Here is a 15,726-nt window from a genome sequence, read left to right on the forward strand (position 1 = left end):
GAAAAAAAGCACTTTTAATGCACAAACTTATACGGGACGCATTTGCCCCCGTTACCGTTTTAGCTCGTTTCACGGCTGCCGGCTGCATCCGCCTCCCTCAATACTGAACCAATTTTAGAACGAGTTGTACCTATGAATCATACGCACACATACACATGGGGAAATAGGGCCCAGGTTCAACAATACCTAAGTTATCCTTTAATAATCCCTCACGAATTCTCACGTCTTCTACTGCTGGGCTTTAAGATACACACTATTACACGGTCAAGAAAAAAAAACACTGCAGTTTTTATTAAAGGCTTATATCGCCCCCTAATCTCAGCAGACCTGGAAACAGTCATCCGTGCTTTCATCTCGTCACGTCTGGATCATCGTAACTCTCTGTATTCAGGGCTCCGCCAAAAGGCCACTTCCTGTCTCCAGCTCATTCAAAACTCAGCTGTCAGACATTTAACTAATTCAAAGACATGAGATCATATAGCTCCCACCTTTGCAACGCTACACCAGCTACCTGTTGGATGTAGAACTCATTTTAACTTTACTAGTTAGTTAGTTAGTTAGTATGGCTGCTACTAGCCCTACATGGTCTTGCTCCTACATACATGATAGATTTACTCACTCCCTATGAGCCTAGCTGCTGCCTGCAGCCCACGTTCAGTGTTTTTCTTTATACGCATGTTATTGCTGTTTCATCTTGACACTATTTCATCTGTCTCATAAAGCACTCTGTGTTTGGAACATCACTATACAAATAAAGTTTATCATTACAAATTTCTGTTCCAGATTTATGACTCTGACCTTTGCTTCCGGTGAGTGAGGAGATCTTTCTGGGTCTGGCTCTGATGTCGTAGATGATGGGATACTGGAACCAGGGCATCCTGAGGAGACGACAACACACAGTCAGAGCAGAGAAACACACACCAGCAGGTTGAAGGAGGTGTATCAAGCGGAAATAAAATATCTATAAAAACTTGTCGTTGGCTTACTGAACAAACTAAAACAGAAAAGCAAAAAATATTTTGTGTCAGGATTCGACTCTGTTGAAATGAATCCATCCGTTATCACCCACTATTTCATTTTCTTCTATTTTTTGCCTTTTTGTTGTTGTTTTGTTTTCGCTTGTTTGGGCCTCATTTCTGCAGCTGCATTTATAAGATTATTCTTGCAAGCAAAGCTGTCAGTGAGAAAAACTGAGCAACACATTTCATGAATGTTTTGTATTATATTGAGTGCTCAACAACAACAGAGCAGAACTACTGATAAACTGTACAATTAGTCCAAATGCTGACTCACAGTACCCGCAGGAAGTTTGTGTAAAAAACATGCTACTTGGATGAATTGTGAGCAGATTGAATATTACATCACTTAAGAGTTTTCCTGATATTTTTAGTAACTCTTTATACAATTCTGTTTGTACTTTTCCTTTAAATCAAACAAATTCAGTGTTTTCCTCTCTCTGATGCTTGGCCACTGTTCTATCAGCTCTTTGCTTGTTTTAACCGTTTTATCTTTTCTCATGCAGGACGAGGCTGCTCACAGAGATATTAGACTCTGTGAATGCAGCTTGTGTTTGCCCTGCTCTTACCCTGTGAGATTTTAATAAGTTTATATTTTCAACAGGGTTGTCTAGAGCTGTCAGCCTTAACGTGTTAGTCATGATGCAATAAGGTCCGAGCATAACGTTGTTGTTTTTTCATTGCATTAATCGTGCGGTGCTATTTTGTCCCTTCATTGCCGCCGCGGCTTCCTGCTGCTGCAGTAATGAAAATAGCAACAGCAACGCTCCTGCGCTTTAGAGTGGCTCAAGTGACTTCAAAAATACCTAGACGGCAAGTTAGTGGGTCAAATGTGAAGCAAGAACTTAAACACAATGCGAGACAGAATTTAAATCTATTGGCTGATACCATGTTCAACGTATGGGACACAGGAGATTCTTTTTTTTAACACCCAACTCACTGAATTATAAACTATGACAAAAATGACAATAAGCAGCAGAAACCACCATGTCTTGAACAGACACATCATAAACACTGACAAAAAGTGACATTTGCATTTTGGAACATGAAACAGCTTCATCACTACACTGCACATCGAGTCGGTGAATAAAATACTCCTGGAACTAAACAACAGCATTCAGCTGTTCCTGCTCATCAGGTTGATGCCACAGAGAGACAATAAATACAACATTAGGTCAAAATGAACAGAGCCCCTGAAAACTACTTACAGCGCAGATATGAGCTGTACAATTAACATCCTATGAGACATATGACAGTGAACTCCAACCGTCCTTTCAACGCCCTAAAGACTTGATCAAGTGCCCACAAACTGAAAGTGATGTTAGTCCGTTGGCTGCAACACATTTTAAGATAATACAGACATCAAAAACCACAAGGCTGTCCCAGCTTTTATTCTGAAAGTGGAAGGAAGGGTCAAACAGGGTGACACGAACACAATACAGTGTTTGTGGCTCACAGCAAACTCCATCAGCTGTTGATTTATATATATAGATCCCAGGGGACATGTTTGTATCTGGGAGCTGTTTAAATGTGTAATTTGTGGTAGATTTTATTTAGTTGAACTATTAATATTGTAACAATTAGTGCTGCACGATTTGACAAAAATGTGCGATTGTGATTTGAGTGGACAATATTGCATTTTGCGACTGCGATTACAATATAATTACAATAAAATGTAATAAATAAATGGTATCATGAGTCGTTTTGCTTGATTCAGTGTTTCCCCTACATTATATCAGGGGGGCACTGACCTGACATAGTTATTGTTATGGACAGACAGTGTGTCAATGACCATCAACAGACTGAGCACAGTCAAACACGCTGCTCACACAGCAGCGCAGCACAGAACTGTACACACAGCGGAGCGAGCCTGTGTTGCGTTCAGGCGTTGTCACGTAAATGACAAATTCCAGCACGCCATAGCACAACACAGCAGCGTGTCAAGTGGGCCGAACCCGAGCAAAATTTCTCAATTTTTCATTTGTTATTAAGTCCATGATTTCCCTGTGACACTTACAAATGTTTGCTTAACTGTGCTTGGATGTTGTTTTATGAGGCTCTGGCGGCTTTCAGTTGTCTCTTTGTCTTTAACGTTACACGGCTCGGCTTTCTCTCGCATGCACTCTTCCTACTTTTCCCTGTGCTGTCTCAAGTGTTGATATAGATTGGTCGTGTTGCCGCGGGACGTGGCGACTTTAACTTTTAAACTTTTACACAGCACGTCTTTCTGTTCAGCGTCGCCGAACCTGAATCCAAAGTATCGCCATGTTTTTTTCGCCACCAACTCAGCCCGTTCATGGTCGTGCTCATGCTCTTCTTCAGCGTCTATGTTGGTCACTGCTGCACGCCTGCTGGTCACCTGACCATACGTGCTGCACACACCAGGATAGCTTGTGGGCGTGGTGTCAACAAACTCCACACAGTACAGGAGAGGCAGTCACGTTCACAGGCACACACGTTAACATTTATTTACATTAAATCGCAAATCGCAGCCTTTTATGCGGTTATGTAATCGCACAGCCTGACACTGCGATTAGATTAATCGTGCAGCACTAAACAGAATCTGAATCTCACTCTGAGTTACTGTTGTTCACAAACTAAAGAAATGAGGAATCAGTTTTCTGTCATTTTACTGAATATTTGAAGCAAACTGTGAAACTAGAGCACTGATTCTGTTGCTATTCTATCTTCTTAATATTTTTTTTTTTGCTTATTTGTCATGTTGTCAAAAATATTGCTGTCACAAAAATACCCTGAAATTATTTTGGGGCCATACTGCCCACCCCTTACAGCAACACTCTCACTGTGGACTAAAATGAACTTTGCATATGTTATAATCCTGCTAAAAGTATGTGTTAGGTGTTGTCAACAATCTCTGTTTGTTCGACGCGCTGTTTTAAACCAGTGGACACACAGCCCTGGAACAATAAGATGATTCTGCTGACCTTTAACAACATATCGGCTTCTCTTTTTTTACCCAAGACAGCACAAGTTACCACAGTGATTTATCCCACTAAAAAGAGAACCAGCTTCATCGTGCTGGAAACCCGGAGTTAACCCTGAAGTTAACTTGCTAACTCGTAGTACAGGCCTCAGGTCTCCTGAGTGTGGTGTGTTTATATCCCTGTGAAGCCTCCTACCTGAAGTGGAGTCCCTCAGAGAGAACTGTGTCCATCTGCATCCCTCCGATCCTGTTAAAGATGATCGCTCTCTGTCCTCCTTCAACTGCAGGACACACAAACACACCATGACTGTCTGAGTTAAACACAAACTCCTCAACATACTCATTAAATAAATAAATATGGCCTCTGTTCACTGTCTGACACTGTGCCAACAAAAGGCGGTATTAGGGGCTGATCAGTTATCACGATGAGTCCCAAACTTTAATGTTTTTTTTTGCTTATTTCAGATGAGTAAATGTGTTTGTCTCCAGGTTTCATTTAAAGCAGAAGGGACACAGAGCACATTTCATGCCCACCAGTCCACCCTGTGGTTGTATGACTCCACCCACCAGTCCACCCTGTGGTTGTATGACTCATGACTCCACCCACCAGTCCACCCTGTGGTTGTATGACTCCGCCCACCAGTCCAGTGTCTCTGACAGTCTCCATCCATGTCAGTGAAAACATGGATGCTTCACACACAGAAGATCTATACAATCAGCACAGTGTCAAGATTAGAGTCACCAATTCAGTATCTGACCAAATGTCTCCCCTTCTGTTCCTGAGATATGACGTTAAAACATGATGATGTCACAGTCAAGCTGACCTTTGACCTTTAGGGTCCAAGTGAGACGTCTGTGCCAGATTTGAAGACATCTCCTCAAGGTATTCTTGAGATATTACACTCACAAGACTGAGACAACATCTGATCAGTTGCTGAGTCAAAGTGGACATTTGTGCCAAATCTGAAGAAATGACCTTGAGGCGTTCTTGAAATATCGTGTTCACAAGGATGGGATGGATGGACGCACTTAGACGTACATTCGAACGGCGGGTTTTCGGTTTTGCAATTAATTTTGCATTGATGTCTGTCCACAGGCCGAGTCCATGGAGGTATACAGAGAATGGCCGAGTCAGCCTGCTGCACAAAAGTCCTCCCCGCGAGTTAATGTCCAATCACTGTTGTGGCTCCGCCCACTCACCCCCTCACACTGTTGTAACTGGAGCTAGGGAAAGTGACGCTCGCCTCACACAGAAAAGAAGTGGAAAAAACAAACAGAGAGCCATGGCAAAGGCAAGCGGAGGAGTTGAGACAGAAGTCTGAAGAAGCACCGGCTTCATACAAATCTCTGGTGTGGGATCATTTCGGTTTCGCTGTTGAATAAAAGGACGAGGGAGTGAAAACAGTTAACAGAAATTTCACTGTCTGCAAACGTTGCTTGAAACATGTCTCGTGTGCTTATGCACAAATTGTGCTATATAAATAAAGTTAGGAATGTTTCCTTTCCTTTCCCATAGTCCTTCCTTAGCCCTTTCCTTACTTTCTCACCTTCTTCCCTACATCTTTGTTTCCTTTCACTTGCCCTTCCTTCTGCTCAGCTCCTCCTAGCTTCCCCTTACTGCCTCCTTTTTTCCTTCTACTTAACTCCTCCAGTCCCTTCTCACCTCTGCAATCTGCAGACTTCACGATGCCGTGTGCCGACTCAACGCTTCCTCTATCAAAAAAACCTGTAGAACATTCCTCTTCCTCCTCCATGTCAGAGTCTTTATTTAAATCAACTATTTCTTATTATTAAATTATTTCAGATCTCAGTAAAATTGCCCAGTATGAAACAGGACTTCTGAGGATTATGAGAACTACACACTGTGAATATCAAAGTGATTTTGATTTCTGTCATTTTATGGAGAGGATGTTGCATTATTGAAAAATAGTGAACGGTATCAGTCTGTTTTTCGCCATAACTGTGTATATTTATGACTGAAATCAGCTGGTAAATGTGGCAAAACTCCAAACTGGAACAGAAATACATCACTCAGTATGTATGTTTAATAGTAAGTCAATGGAGAAGGAGAGGACGTGATGATTTTCGTGCATGCATGGAGCAAAAGCAAAAGCAGACTACCTGTGTATGTTGCTTCCTTCACACCATAAGCCAGAGCTCCAGCACCGATCAGCAGCTTGACACCGAGTCCTGCACCCCGAGGTCCTGATGACATCCTGCCTGCGATCTGCCGCAGCTGCTGCAGAAAACCCTGAAACACAAACATCGTGGTTATCTCCCACAATCTCTCCTCTAACACGTATTTTTGCACTTATTCTGTGAACTTTTACATCTCCTGGACAATAACTTGCACAAGTGTACACTTCACAACCATTACTTTAATAACAGAAATATGTTTTTCATATTGTATTACAACTGTTCTTAGTTTTATTTCACATTATGTCACATTATACTTTTGAGTTTATTGTTACGCACCAAATCGCATTGTCAGGTCAATTTCAAGGTAGAAAAGTCCTTAATGGTTAAAACATATTAAACAGACATGAGACTGAGTGACCTTCGTACAGGATGGGTAACCATGTTGAAGGCTGACACCTCCCAACGTCCACACAAGGACAGTATCTAGCCAAAAACATTCCATATGTGTGCAGGACAGGCCAAACTCCATTCAAAGCGTCCGCTGTTTTAATGTTTGCAAGCACAAAATCTAAATACATCACATAATTACACATAACTGCTTATATGTTTTGAATTAATGAACTCCAAGCTTTAATTCGGCCTAAAAGTTTCCCCATATGTGTAATTATTTTAACAGAATATCAGCATTTTCTATATGCTTGTCGTGCTCCTGGGGTTCAATCACAGGTGTAACATCAGCGGATTCAGGTACAACTTCCAGCATATAACTGATGTGTTTGAAGATAGCCGAGCAGCTCAGTGAACGGCATGTACGCCGAATTAAAGAGGATGTGCTACAACGTCAATACAAGCTCACAGCATTATTTTTTCTTGCGTGTACATACACCGATAAGAGAGGAGAAATTAATTTGTTCCATTCTTAGTTGGAAACTGGCAGCTCAGTACGAGAGTGAATGAGGCTAGCTTGAATATTGATGAACACATCAGTGAAATGTTAGCTAACCGACATTAATCAGATTTCACAGGACATCCACCTTTAATATAGGTCTTCAGTTTGGACCTGAAGCTTTCTGGATAAGACTTAAGCTAACATTACTTTGAGTGCAAGCTAACGTTAGCTTACATCACAATCAGCCTGACTCACGTGTTGTTTTAAATATGCTAACGTTAACCGGTAATGTCACGGACTCGCGTGCAAACAGCGGGAAGCAGCCGCGAGGCTCAACAGAGCTGAAGGCACAAATGTGACAGTCATTAATTTAACACGAGTTAAAAGTGAGAACACACTTACACCGGGCTCCTTATTCGCCATGCTCGTCCTCTTAGAAAACCAAGTGAAGAAGAACGCCAAGGTCACGCGTGATGACGCACTTCCGTGTGCGCGGGGTAACATGGGAAATGTAGGATTTCACCGAGGTTGTGCTGTTTGAGGGGAGAGTGATGAAAGTTCATAACTTGCTGTTAATATTTATGTTTATATATTTATTTTTCTTATTTCCGTGTTTCCTCCTGCTCTTTATCCCCTTGATTTATGTTTCCTTTCCTACCTCCTTCACCTCCTGCCTAACTCTTTCCTTCCTTCTACTCCTCCTATCTTTCCTGTCCTTCCCCATCTCCTGTTTTATCTCCTAGCCCCTTTGATTGATTTTAGTTACCTGCTCCATCCTTCCTCACACTCTTTTGCTTCTCCTAACCTCCTCCTTCACATGCTTACCTCTTCACTTCCTTTCACTTTAATACCCCCTCTTTTCCATCTCTGTCCCTTCCTTTGCTGCTTATCATCCTTTCCTTTTATTACCTTCGCTTACTCTCCATGAACTTTTACTTACTCCTACATTTACTCCTACATTTCCATCGTTAGGCTCATTCAGGATGAACAGTGGATGGATAAGGCGATGGCAGCGGGCGGCGGTGACAAAAAGCACAGCCTTAAAAGAATATGAATCACATCAAATCAAATCAGGCTTTAATTGTCATGTCACCAAACATACAACAGTAATGCAGGTAAAACAAAACAGTGTTTGTGGGGGTTGTTCCAACACTAAATTAATAAATAATCATGAATACATTTCAAATAAATAATAAAATTAATTTAATTTTGAAATTTTGAAATTTCAAGTTAAACTTTTTCAAAGCAAGATGTGAAATTCACTAACAGTCAAATTCATGAAATAGGTAAGAAACATGAATACATATACATGTATATATATATATATATATACATATATATATATATATTTTTAATATACAGTTTGATTTACTATTTCATAGTTTCTGTTTCATAGTTAGCCTGTGATGCAGTAAGTTAAAATTTAAGCTTTGTATATGTCTTCTGAAGTGCTAGAAGATGTTAAATTAAATTTTTGACTTTTTAAAAACAAGATTGTGAAATTGGCTGACAGTCAAATTTAAGACATGGCAATGAAAAAAATTATTTAATATTTGATAGTTTCTGTCTCATAGTTAGCCTGTGACGTAGTATGTTAACATTTAAACTTTTTATATGACTTTGAAAGTCCAAATTATGAGATTTTAAGTTAAACTTTTAAGTTAAACTTTTTTAAAACAAGATTGTGAAATTCACTGACAGTCAAATTCATGACATGGTAAATAAATATGATTATTAGTACAAATTTTGATTTACTATTTCATAGTTTCTGTCTCATAGTTAGCCTGTGACATAGGAAGTCACAATTTAAACTTTCTATATGACTTTTGTTTTGAAGTCCAAATGATAAAATGCTAATTTAAAATTATAAGATGAATTTTAAAACAAGATTAGAGAGAGAGATACATAAATAAATATGAATATTTGTACAAATTTTGATTTACTTTTTTATAATTTCTGTTTCATAGTTAGCCTGTGAGGTAGTAAGTTAAATACAAACGTTTTATGTCTTCTGAAGTGCTAGAAGATGTTAAATTAAAATTTTGACTTTTTATAAACAAGATTGTGAATTGGCTGACAGTCAAATTTAAGACATGGCAATGAAAAATATTATTTAAAAAAAATGATTTAATATTTGATAGTTTCTGTCTCATAGTTAGCCTGTGACGTAGTATGTTAAAATTTAAACTTTTTATATGTCTTTGAAAGTCCAAATTATGAGACTTGAAGTTAAAATTTTAAGTTAAACTTTTTTAAAACAAGAATGGGAAATTCACTGACAGTCAAATTAACGACATGGTAAATAAATATGAAAATTTTGATTTCTGATTTCATAGTTTCTGTCTCATAGTTTCTGTCTCATAGTTAGCCTGTGACATAGGATGTCACAATTTAAACTTTCTATAGAACTTTTGAAGTCCAAATTATAAGATGTTAATTTAAAATTATAAGATGAATTTTAAAACAAGATTGGGAAATTCACTGACAGTCAAATTCATAAGATAATAAATAAATATGATTATTAGTACATATGTTGATTTACTATTTCATAATTTCTGTCTCATAGTTAGCCTGTGGCATAGTAAGTTAAAATTTAAACTTTATTTATATCTTTTGAAGTGCTATAAGATGTTAAATTCAAATTTTGACTTTTTAAAAACAAGATTGTCAAATTGGTCAAATTCATGACATGGTAAATAAATGTGAATATTAGTACAAATTTTGATTTCCAGTTTCATAGTTTCTGTCTCATAGCTGAAGTAGAAAATTAATATTTTAATTTTAAATGACTACTTTTTGATTTTTTTAAATTTAATTATTATTTTTTTTTTTTAAATCATCATTATTTAATTTCTTCCTGGCAGAAATGATCTCCCATACACTGGCTTCAGAACTCGCCCGGTTCTCTCGGCTGTAGTTGCAGTGGAGCTCAGGTTGCCTCCGTCGGCCGACAGTGAGGTTGCAGTTGCAGTTGCTGCCTCGCGGCTCGCTGATAGGCTCAGAGTTCAGTTCCTCCTGAGGAAATCACTCCTTTTATAGTTAACGGAGCGCCGAGCGGCTGTTTTCCGGGTTCACACTCACTCAGCATGTAGAGGAGGCGGACCGCCGGGAGACACCTGGACCACCGAGGACACACCGGAGCCCCGACACACACGGGATCGATCCGCACATATCGATCAGCTATCAGTGAAGGTGAGGAGCAGGGGGGGCTGTGTGCTGGGCCGGGGGGGCGGTGTTGGTGGGCTCAGTCCCGTCTGGGTGGATCCTGGTCTCAGATCAGACATGTCAGGTCCTGCACACTGCTGCTGCTGCTGCTGCTGCTGCACACTCACCAGGAACAGACTGCACTCTGACACTAAGCCTCAACTTTGCTTTCTCTTCATTATTAACGTCATTATAGGGTTATTACGACACTATTGTTACGTCACTGCTCAACAAGCGTCGGCTCAGGTTTGATTTCTGCTCTGAGATCAGATTATTGGATCATTAACATCACGGCGGTTACTGAAGGTATGTGACGACACCGTGTGTGTAGGCCTACTGTATGTACGTAATCAGCCGCCAAGTAATCTACATTTACCTGAGTGCTGCAGCTGTGCAGCGCTGCCACTGCACACAGCTGCGTTTATATAACGTATATAGAGTTTACAGAGGTGATGTGAGTGCTGGGAGAAAAACAAAATAATTTATGAAGTATTAATACCACAAAACTACAACAACATCTGTCCTTGTGTAAACCTTTGAAGTACTTGTACTGCAAACATCTGTGTTTTGTCAAACTTTGAGCTGCAGCTAAGAGTGTACAGACATGCTGTGATGTGAGCACAGGAAGAAAATAATAATTTCTAAAGTATTAATACCACAAAACTACAACAACAAACAGTCATGGACAGGGACAAAGTACTGCACTTACGTATGATTTTGAGGTACTTGTACTGCAAACATCTGCAGCTGCAGCTAAGAGTTTACAGAGATGCTGTGAGGTGAGCGCAGGAAGAGACAAAATAACCTCTGAAGTATTAATACCACAAAACACAACGGCAACAGCAGCTACGATGCTTAAGGAACATTTTGAAGTACTTGTACTGCGAGTATCTGCGTTTAGTTAAACATTATACTTCAAGCTGCAGCTAAGAGTTTACAGATGAGGCAACGTGAGCGCTGGAAGAATAATCAGTACCACAAAGGTACAACAACAAACAGTGGTGCAAAGTAACAGAGTACTGCGCTGAAGTACTTGTACTTTAGTGTACTTGTTTTCTGTTACTTGATATAATAGTAATACTTTATACTGCTTTGCAGCTTCAGTTTATTAATACAAATATACACTGCAGCATACAGAGCACCAGCTGCAACATTACAGTGACAGTTAATTAACCATCAATAATTTCACATCATGAATGTACTGCGTGATGTACAAAGTATATTTTGATGCTGTACTTTCACTGAAGTAAACTCTGACTGCAGGATTTGTATCAGAGTATTTCTACACTGTGGTATTACGACTTTTACTGAAGTGAAAGATCTGAGTGTTTCTTCCACTGCTGCCAACAGTACTCATAAGACGACGACAGACGTACGAGCGGCTGAATCTAAAATTGAGCCCTGAAAGTGAAAGAGGTGTATTTGTCAGAGTCACGCTGAACATTTGATGTGAGCCGGAGGTTAATGTTGCAGTCCTGTGTGATGCTGTGCAGTTATCACTCCTGGAATGTACCTGAGCACACACTTTACCTGCAGACCTGTACCGCAAACTCTGCTGAGCCTCACATTAAACTCTCCAACAATATAAAATATTGTTCACATTATTATTATTACTGATGAATTGATCTCAGAATTAAACGGCTGAAAAATGTCCGTCACAGTGTCTTAGAGCAGAAGACGAACCTTTAAGGGACTGATGATCCCAAAGCTGTTCACTTTAATATCATGTAATTAAATACGTCCAGTGTTTGGAAGCATTGTTGTAGAAGAAAATGAACGAGACAATGACTTCATATCACATTCATTTTCTTTCCATCAACTGATCGATCACGTTGCCGCTCTAGTTTACATGTTAACACATGAGCGGTTGTTGAAGATTTACTTGCAACTTTTGAAAGGGACAGTTTGGATGTTTTGAAGTGGGGGTGTACGAGGCGCTTACCCACAGTCAGTGTGTTACACACAGTAGATGTCAGCTGACACACCCCCAGTTTGGAGAAGCAGCCTTGAGTCCGAAGCAGAAGCAAAGCAGTGTACTGTTTACCACCTGAAAGAAACGATAACCCTTTAAGTGTGCACTATATTGAGAGTATTTTCACCGCCTTACTTTTCCGTGCACAGCCAGTTCCAACAGGAAGTTGTAAGTGTCTTCAGTTCCACATCTATGCTCTCGTCACAGCCAGACTCCATTGACTAAAACAGTAATTTTACCTCACTGAACACAGGAGCTGCTGGTCTACTGCTGCCTCCATCTGTTAATGTGTTATTGTGAGACTTTGGTGAATCTGAACGAATTCTTTTAAACACCACAGTTTCACAATAACACAACATAACAGATGGAGGCAGCAGTAGACCAGCAGCTCCTGTGTTCAGTGAGGTAAAATTACTGGTTTAGTCAGTGGAGTCTGGCTGTGACGAGAGCAAAGATGTGGAACTGAAGACGTTACCAGCTTCCCCGTTGGGCCAAACTGTCTGATGCAAAAGTAAGGCAGTGAAAATACTCTCAATATAGCGCACAACTAAAGTCATATTGTTTCTTTTAAGTGGGAGCTTCTTTAGGCGGCTAAAATACGCTTTGTTGCCGATCCCTCCACAGCTGTACATTGCTTAGCTTCCATGTCAGACTCCAGCCTGCTTCTCTACACTGGGTGTGTGCCGACTGACAGCTACTGTAGGTAACACACTGACTATAGATAAGTACCCTTCTTCAAAAAATCTAAACGTTCCCTTGAAATTAAATTAGAGATACAAGGATGTAAAAATATCCTTTTACAGGTATAAGCAGCTAACTGTACGACAAGTAATGACACTTCATAGAATAAACGATTTATTGCTTATTCAAGGAGATAATCTGCTGATGATTTAAGTCTGAATGGAAGAACGCTTCGGTTTCAGAGCGTCTTTCTACAGACCAACAACCTTAAAAAACACTGCGTCTCAGTGAGGGTGTTTTTAACGAAGCAGGAAACGTTCATTTTCCCTTTTTTTTTTAAAACAGAATGAAAAACTGAGTTGTACTTTTAATTTATCGTCGAACTCGTCTAAATATTTTAACAGAAATGTTTAAAACTGTGAATGATTAATATTTTCAGCGATTTGCAGACTTTAAGTGAAAAAGGCACAAAAACAAGTTTGGATTAAATCACTTTGCATGTGAATAAACTGTTTTATAGGGTTTTTTTGTGCATTTTTTATGTGCAAACTCATGAAACAGTAGTTTTACAACCTTCAGCTGTTTTATAATATTATAAAGATAAAAAACGACTGGTCAGCTTCCTCTGTAAGAGTCCATCACACAGGCAGGCAGTCCAAAAATGCACCCGAGGCTCTCTGATTTAGTTAAAAATCATTCACTAATTCACGGATAAACCAACACGTTTCGACTGGAGAGTCTTCATCAGGGTATAAAATGCAGTGGAAACAGGTGTGCAATCAAAAAACTCACGTAGAGGTCAGGTGACACAGGTCACATGATATATTGGTGTAACCCACTCGAAAAAGCAATTAAAAGAAATGAGGTAAATATAGACTGGGAGTGATTCACACATCTAGTGACAAGAAAAAGAGGTTCAATCCCAAATACAAAGAAAGAAAACAATCATGATATACTGTCTGTGACACACCTGCACATTCAGCGACAGGACATGAAAAATGTGCAACAAAATAGAGAGTGTAACTCATGATAACCAACTGTAACTCTATAAGATTATTCTGAGTGATCATCACTGAGGATTTGGACAGTTTTACAGGCGCTCGCTTCACTGTACTTGTACTTGTCGTTTTGAGTTCCTGGAAGCTTTGTCACAACGACAAAACGAGAAGTCAGACTCATAGCTGAGATCGTGCTGAAATAAAAGTCAGCACACAGGAGGACAGTTTGAAATGTGCAAAACAAAGACATAAATGAAGCCAGAGAACCAAAGTGAAGCTGGACTGTACACCTGCACAGAATATATATTAAAATACTTTAAACACCAGAATAAACATGTGTAAACATCCTTTAAATAATTGATCCTTCCTTTTTGAAGCCGTGGCCATGTGATGAAGGATTTATCATTGAGAAATTGATCGTATAAATGATGTGTTTTGGCTGATCTTTACACTGTGGTTATATGGTTTCAGCAGAATATCCCTTCCTTCCATCGCTGTGACACCGAGAGGAGATTTCCTCTGAGTAGTTAAACATTTGTCTGACGTGGTTTTAGATTCTGAAGTGTCTCTTGTGCTGCTGTTACTGTTGTTACTCTGTCTTCTTACCTGATCTGAGCTCAGTCTGCTTTACTTCCTCTGTTTTAAATTTAGGCCAAACTTTCAGAGACTTCATCACTTCCTCTTTTTGAACTGTTTTTAACGAGAAGACGCTGCTTCCAGTTCAGTTTGCAGCTCACAAACTCAGCAAAGCTGCGTCGGTCTGCGGAGCAGTCGCTTTTATTTGAGTTTGTTTATCTGCAGAAAGTTCAGTTTCCTTTTTTACACCAACGCTCAGCGGCTGTAAAGTTGTAGCATCATATACAGTCTGTTACTGTTATTCAAACCACAGGCTCCACGTGTTTTGCTGAATCACTTCAGACACATTTACACAAAGACACAGCGGAACACGTTTGGTTTTTGGTGAATTTAAGATAAAATTTCAAACAGCATGAGTCTGAACTTGAGGTTTGTAGGCTGAGATCCATCTTAATGAGGATCTGTGAGTTTGTGCAGGTTGGTTTCCAGCCTGACCAGCAGCCGCAGTGTGATGACCAACAGGTCAAAGTTGTGTCTGATGGTTTGTGGTAATAATAATAAAGGTGTAATAACACTTTTTGGTTTCTGAAATAAAGAAAGCTGCGGTATCAGCGAGTCGAGGCCTTGGGCTGGTTCTCTCTCATGAACCTGTGTTCAAATTTAGATGTTTCACCTTTCTAAATAAATTAGAGTTTAACTGAACTTAACTCAACAGCTCATTTCCCCCTCCTTTTTTGAAGTTGAGTGAGCTACTTATCCATTGTCAGTGTAGCTATTACATACAGTCGATGTCAGTCGGCATGACTGCAGTTTGAAGAAGCAGGCTGGAGTTTGACATGGAAGCTAAGCAATCATGTTGTGAGAGGCTCAGCAACAAAACATATTTTAACCACCTAAAAAAATCAAAATCAGTTTCAGTGTGCGCTGTATTGAGAGTATTTTCCTTTATCTCTCTGTCAGACAGTCCGTTCCAACACAGAAACTGTTAATGACTCCAGTTCCACATCTATACTCTCGTCACAGTCACCAGACTCCATTGACAAAAACAGTAATTTTAGCTCACTGAACACAGGAGCTGCTGGTCTACTGTTGCACTTGGCTGTCTGACAGAGAGGTAGAGCGGTGAAAATACTCTCAATATAACACTTAAGCTCCTTTTACACTGCCAGATTTTTCGCGAATGTTGGGCTAAGCTGCGAGCGTTTAGACACACAGAGCCGGATTGGCGAGTTGATCCGAGGTGCCCAATTTTCCGCCTCGTAGGGTAGACATATTGGTGGAACCCTTTTAGTTTAAACAGACCGAGG

At 39.8% G+C, this 15,726-nt stretch overlaps 2 protein-coding genes across 3 annotated transcripts in view; one reads left to right on the plus strand and one right to left on the minus strand.

The window, feature by feature from the left end:
• phb2a (prohibitin 2a) overlaps positions 1–7,474 on the minus strand; it is a 23,383-nt gene extending 15,909 nt beyond the window's left edge. Inside the window, exons 1-4 of the mRNA XM_050032745.1 lie at positions 7,391–7,474; positions 6,082–6,211; positions 4,157–4,241; positions 799–878 (exon numbers count right to left, since the gene is read on the minus strand). Of these exons, the coding sequence (XP_049888702.1) occupies positions 799–878; positions 4,157–4,241; positions 6,082–6,211; positions 7,391–7,411 (316 nt within the window). The 5' untranslated portion in view covers positions 7,412–7,474. The remainder of the gene's footprint in view (positions 1–798; positions 879–4,156; positions 4,242–6,081; positions 6,212–7,390) is intronic.
• Positions 7,475–10,022: 2,548 nt separating this feature from the next.
• LOC126382664 (CYFIP-related Rac1 interactor B-like) overlaps positions 10,023–15,726 on the plus strand; it is a 22,510-nt gene continuing 16,806 nt past the window's right edge. Inside the window, exon 1 of one of the 2 annotated variants that reach the window (XM_050032668.1) lies at positions 10,023–10,180. The gene's annotated coding sequence lies outside the window, so the exon portion shown is untranslated. Of the gene's footprint in view, positions 10,181–10,343; positions 10,499–15,726 lie in introns of those variants that run through there. The other variant, XM_050032669.1, reaches the window with a different exon arrangement.

This window comes from Epinephelus moara, chromosome 21 (assembly GCF_006386435.1).
Source record: "Epinephelus moara isolate mb chromosome 21, YSFRI_EMoa_1.0, whole genome shotgun sequence".
Taxonomy (NCBI): domain Eukaryota; kingdom Metazoa; phylum Chordata; class Actinopteri; order Perciformes; family Serranidae; genus Epinephelus; species Epinephelus moara.